Source organism: Quercus lobata, chromosome 4 (genome assembly GCF_001633185.2).
Source record: "Quercus lobata isolate SW786 chromosome 4, ValleyOak3.0 Primary Assembly, whole genome shotgun sequence".
Classification (NCBI taxonomy): domain Eukaryota; kingdom Viridiplantae; phylum Streptophyta; class Magnoliopsida; order Fagales; family Fagaceae; genus Quercus; species Quercus lobata.
The window spans coordinates 68,769,238-68,775,700 of NC_044907.1; the positions used below are offsets into that span (position 1 = coordinate 68,769,238).

At 39.8% G+C, this 6,463-nt stretch overlaps 1 protein-coding gene across 1 annotated transcript; it reads left to right on the forward strand.

Moving 5' to 3' along the window:
- The first annotated feature begins 417 nt into the window (after window positions 1-417).
- LOC115985684 lies at window positions 418-855 on the forward strand. Its single transcript, XM_031108599.1, has one exon. It carries the CDS (start codon window positions 418-420, stop codon window positions 853-855), a length of 438 nt encoding a protein of 145 aa, XP_030964459.1.
- The last annotated feature ends 5,608 nt before the right edge of the window (window positions 856-6,463 follow it).

Genomic DNA, 6,463 nt, shown 5'->3' on the forward strand with positions numbered 1-6,463 from the left:
GCTTGAAAGAATGATTTGAGCAAAAGATCCCTCTGTCGTGTTCTTAGCCGAAACATGGGCGGATGAAGTAAGGCTAAAAGAAGTGCAGCGTAATTTGAATTTTGATAATTTATTTTTTTTTTTGAATGAAATAATAGAGGTGGAGGATTAGCATTGTATTGGAATAACTCAATAAAATTAGATGTTGATTGCTTTTCAAAAAATCATATTGATACTATTATTAACAAGGGTGCAGGGGATGCTTGGAGATTCACAGGTTTTTATGGTGAGCTAGTGACGCATAAACGCCATGAGTCTTGGGATATGCTACGTCAACTCAACAACAGAATCAAACTACCATGGCTTTGTGCAGGAGATTTCAATGAGATAGTGAGGAATTTTGAAAAATTAGGGGGAAGTTGTAGGAGTCATACCCAAATGCAGCTGTTCCATGTCGTTATTGATGAATGTGGATTTATTAACCTTGGTTTCATTGGGTCACAATTCACTTGGCAGAAGCATTTTCTAGATGGACACTCCATTTGGGAAAGATTGGATCAAGGACTTGCAAATAATGATTGGTTTTTGCAATTTGCTGGAACAAAAATTCACCACCTCTCATCCAACGCCTCAGACCATTGTCCATTATGGATTATCCCGGACGGTTTAGAAATCCCTAGCATCACTAAACCATTCAGATTTGAAGAGATGTGGTTATCTGATAGAGGGTGCTCAAATGTTGTGGAGGCAGTGTGGACATCCCATGAGGAGGCCGAGCCTAGCATCAAGGTGGTCAAGAAGATAAAAAAATGTGGGAAAGAACTCCAAGAATGGAACCGTAAGCATTTTGGGAATGTGAGAAGGGAGCTTGAATAAAAGAGAAAAATGCTGAAGGAGGCTGAGAAAGAAGCTATGAGAACAGGAGTGAATTTCCGAGTTAGAGAACTTAAAAAAGAAATTGATGAGCTAGTGGACAAAGAGTACAGGATGTGGTTCCAAATGTCTAAGGCGTTGTGGGCAGCCAATGGAGACAATAACTCAAAATTCTTCCACTACCCTACCACCCAAAGGAAGAGGAAGAACTCAATCCTAAAGATCTGTAAAGCTTATGGGGAGTGGAGCTCGGATATGGAACAAGTCACATAGGTCTTAATCACCTATTACAAGGAGTTGTATAACTCGGCATATTTGCCACCATGTGCAGCAGCCACAAACTCAATCAATCAAGTGATCAATGGAGAGATGAATGAACAACTCTCTCGGGAATTTCAGGCTTGGGAGGTACAACAAGCTATAAAGCAGATAGCCCCACTAAAAGCACCAGGTCCAGATGGTATGCCTCCTTTATTTTTTCAGCATTACTGGAATTTGATTGGAGATGATGTAATTGATTCTGTTCTTAGTTTTCTTAATTTTGCATCTCTACCCGAGCACCTAAACCACACTTTTATTACTCTCATCCCAAAGAAAAAAAATCCCGAGCATGCTTTTGACTTTAGGCCTATTAGCCTTTGTAATGTATTGTACAAGGTTTTTTCGAAAGTCTTAGCAAATAGGCTTAAAAGCATTCTACCAAAAATTATCACTGAACACCAAAGTGCCTTCACCAATAGCCATCTTATTTCAGATAATATTTTGGTACCCTTTGAATCCCTACATAGCATGCAAAAACACACAGGGAAAGATGGCTTCATGGCAATCAAACTTGACATGAGCAAGGCCTATGATAGGGTGGAATGGCCTTACCTTGAAGCTGTCATGAAAAAATTGGGGTTCAATGATAGATGGATTAAACTTCTCATGTTATGTGTTACCAATGTATCCTACTCCATTTTGGTTAATGGGGAACCCAAAGGCTTAATCCATCCATCAAGAGGCATCAGACAAGGAGATGCCATCTCCCCATTCTTATTCCTATTATGCACAGAAGGTTTTCATGGCCTAATCAGTCAAGCAGCTGCACAGGGTGATATTAGAGGCTATTCTTTATCTAGAAATAGTCCTCGCCTAACCCACCTCTTTTTTGCAGATGATATCTTTGTTTTGCAGGTCCACAATTCAAGAATGTCAAAAAATCCTAGAAATTCTTGATACTTATGGCAGGTGTTCGGGTCAACTGATTAATAGATATAAGACTACCATATTCTTCAGTAAATCCACAGATGAGGACATAAGGGACCACATTAAGCTTGCATTGGGAGTGGAGGAAATAAGACAATATGAGAAGTACCTTGGCCTTCCATCTCTTGTTGGAAAAAATAAAAAGGCCAGTTTCAACTACATCAAAGAAAGAGTACGGAGAAAAATTCAAGGGTGGAAAGGAAAATGTCTATCACAAGCATGAAGGGAAATCCTAATCAAGGCTATGGTCCAAGCAATTCCAAGCTACACCATGAGTTGTTTTAAACTCCCGTTGGGTCTATGTTCAGAAATTGAAAGCCTAGTAAGAAAGTTTTGGTGGGGTCAGAAAGGAGACAGGACGAAGATTCATTAGGTCAAATGGGAAACTCTTTGCCTCCCAAAATCTAAAAGGGGTATGGGATTCAAAGACTTGGCCATTTTCAATGATGCACTACTTGCAAAACAAGCATAGAGGCTTTTGCACAATCAGAATTCTCTATTTTATAGGGTATTCAAATCCAAATTCTTCCCGGATTGCTCGATTTTGGAGGCCTCAAATTCTCATTCAGGATCTTATGCTTGGCATAGTATCCTAAAAGGGCAAGATGTTTTGTTGAAAGGTGCTAGATGGAGAGTAGGAAGTGGGGAGTCCATTAGTGTGTGGCTTGATGCATGGCTGCCATCTTTGGAGCACCCACGGATACAATCACACATTGTAGAAGGATTTGAAGATATTAAGGTAAAAGACCTCATAGATCCGGAGACACACAGCTGGGATGATAATCTCATTCAAGGTTTGTTCAACAATCAGTAGGTAAACTTAATAAAGAGTATTCCCTTATGCACTACCCCTATTACTGATACACTCACATGGCCTTTCAATGCTTCAGGTTCATACACTGTGAAATCTGGATACAATTTCTTAGCCAAAGACGAGCTTCAGAATCAATCACTTGCCCATTCAGACCAGAACAATGACCTTTGGAAGCTAGTATGGGGTCTTGATGTCCCAAACAAAATTAAAAATTTTGTGTGGAGGTCTAGCAGAGATGCGATTCCAGTAAAGAAAAACCTGAAAAAGAGAAAGATCTTGAATGATGACAAGTGCGAACAATGTGGACAAGTTGAAGAATCGGTTCTACACGCAATCTGGGAGTGCTCAAAACTATCTCCAATATGGGACGCTATACCTGACTTCGCATGCCATCAATCTCTCTCATTTGCAGATATAAAGGACCTGCTTCTTTATGTCTCAAATGCAGGTAGCAAGGTGGATTTATTGGTAGTCATCATGTGGAACATATGGTATCACAGAAACCAACTGAGACTGAACAAGGACACTCCCATATCGCAGGTGCTTCAAACCTCCCAACGATGCTTACTGGATTACCAAAAGGAAAACAGATTGCAGAGAACTCAGATGGACACCCCAACACCGACCCGAGTTGCTTGGCATCCCCCACCCGATGGTTGCATGAAAATAAACTTCGACGGAGCAACTTTCAAGGACATCGATAAGGCTGGTCTTGGAATCGTTATTCGGGATGGGTCTAGACAGGTGCTGGCATCCTTATCGGAGCAGATTCAACTACCCTACTCATCGGATCTAGTTGAAGCAATAGCAGCGGCAAGAGCTATCTATTTTGCTACAGAACTTGGTTTTTCTAGTTACATCTTGGAAGGTGATTCAAAACTAATAATCAAGGCACTAAAGAATGAGGAAGACTCACTTGCACCCTTTGGTCACATCCTAGCTGCAGCCAAAACCTCAACAGATGTCAGTTGTATTTCATTTTCCCACATTCGTAGACTTGGTAATTTTGTTGCTCACAACCTTGCAAAACATGCACGACATGTGGCGGGTTTAAAGGTGTGGATGGAGGATGTTCCTCCACATCTCTTTTCTGTATTGTTAACCGACCATGGTTGATTTTCTTTAATGAAATTCTAGTCTTGTTTCTCAAAATATATATATATATATATAAATATATATATATATATATATATATCCATTCTCTACAATAGTCTCCATATTATGTTGCTTCCAGTAAACAAACCCTACCAATTTTTCTATCAAAAATATTTAACCACAGCTAAAATAGCTTTTAAGGGGCCGAAATGATCGGATTGAAATCCGCAACTTGGAACTTAATTAGGATGAAAATTGTCACTACAATTGTTCTCAAGGTTGTAACAGTATCAAACAAAAAAGAAACAAAATAATTAGTGCTAAAATAAAGCATACATATTATTTTCTTTCTTATTTTTTGGCTTTTTTTTTTTTTTGGTCATAAAAAAATTGTAGTATTAATTTACAGATGTAAAATCAGGTTAAATCATCATACATTGATTCTTTTTAATTCTCTTTAATGACAACGAACAATGAACTTTTCATCATCTTTACACCTAAATAAAGTGCAGTTATATCAATAAATGAGAGATGCCATGTATGATATAGCTCAATGTCATTTCTTGATTAACTACGGGACATTTCAATTATATAAAGTCCCTAAATCAGAAAGTACATACCGATGCAAGCAGTTGATTATTAGATTGTAAATAACGATTGATTGCATAGAAATGGTGCAATTTGTCGTGTCCTTAGTTTTATCTCCACAACATTATCGTTAGTTCTATGCAAAGTAATGACACCAAACCCAAATTTCATTCAACAACCAAAAGCATGGCCGCATCTTCATTCTGTTCACAAATTTTATTTGAATAATGCTAGAAATACAAATTATTTTACAAAATTTTTTACAAACTGCTGCTGTGATAAGTGATTATTGATAAATTAAAAAAGTGATATTAAGGCTTCTTCTGGGAGGAGAGAATGGAATGGAATAAAATGAATATTTTTATAATATTCTTTTTTTTTGAAAATGGACTTGGTTTTCATTAAACCACAAAGAAGGTACAACCATACAAAGAACTGCAGAAGCAGAACCAGACAGATTACATATTAAGCAGCATCCAATTGAATTAACAAAGAAATAAAAGGGGGAGTTACACCCCTCCAAAGTTGGGAATTTCCAGTCCTGCGCGCATAGTGGGCCAGTTCATGAGCCACTTGATTGAAGTCTCAGCTTATGTGCTGAAAGGAGCAGGACTCAAAGGAGCTGCGAATATGCAGAATTTCCAGGATAAGGTGACCCGAGCTGCTGCCTATATACTTGTTATTTATGGCCTGGATTGCTACCAGCGCATCTGACTCCAAAATAACCCGAGGGAGGTGTAAGTCTTGGGCAAGCAAAATGCCTTGAAGCAGGACCATAATCTCCACCAGTTCTGCAGAATAGCATGCTTTTAGAAGCGTGCTACTAGCTGCAACTGTCTGGCCAGTGCAGTCCCTGACTATTACTCCAACGCTTGAATTCCCCCCATGGTCCGAGGTTGCCCCATCAACATTAACTTTGAAGATTCCTAGAGGTGGGGGGGTCCATTTGATAGGTAGAGCCCTTGGTTGAGAGAAGTCCCAATCAACTACATTATTGAAGTCCTCCACCACACTCTTAGCCAATTGCCATACTTGTTGGTGAGAAAGGCAGCCATCCTCATGGACTACCTTATTTCTGTTATACCATATTGCCCAGGCAATTCCAAAGAACAGTTCCAGATCTTGCTGAGAATGGTGGGAGAGGATGAACATGGCTGAGTCAATAAAAGACCACCAAACCTCTTGTGTGCTTAAGGGGTTTTCCGGCCATTGATTCCAGACGAGGGTGGGGATGTCACAACTGAGAAGGGCGTGGTTAATACATTCAGGAACCTTTTTACAGATTGGGCAGCCCCTATTACTGCTGATTCCTCTGTTGCAAATAGCTTCCATGGTGGGGAGACCTTTGATACAAGCTCTCCAGGCAAAGATCTTGACCTTGGCAGGAAGATTAAGATGCCAAAGTTTCTTCCAAAGTGATTTATATGGGTCTCCTGAAGAACATTCCCCATCCTTCTTTGTTTCAAACAGATTGAAAGCAATGTGATAAGCACTTTTCACCGTAAATTCTCCTCGGTTATTACCCAACCAGATTAGCTTATCTTCAGGCATGCTATGAGACAAAGGAATCCTTAGAATAGAGTCCGCCTCAAAGGGGAGAAACGTTGCTCTGACCAAGGAGACATTCCACCACTTTGTGAGAGGGTCAATGAGGGCAGAAACCATGGGAAATTCAGGATTATTGTTTCGAGTAGAAATAACCTTCTAAGTGGATGGGGTAGGCAGCCACCTATCCTCCCAAATGTGAATCAGCTTCCCATTGCCAACTCTCCACCTAGAACCCCTCCTTATGACTTCAAGGCTGCTGTGAATACTTCTCCATGAGTATGAAGGCAAACTCCCAAGCTTGGCATTAAGTACATCACC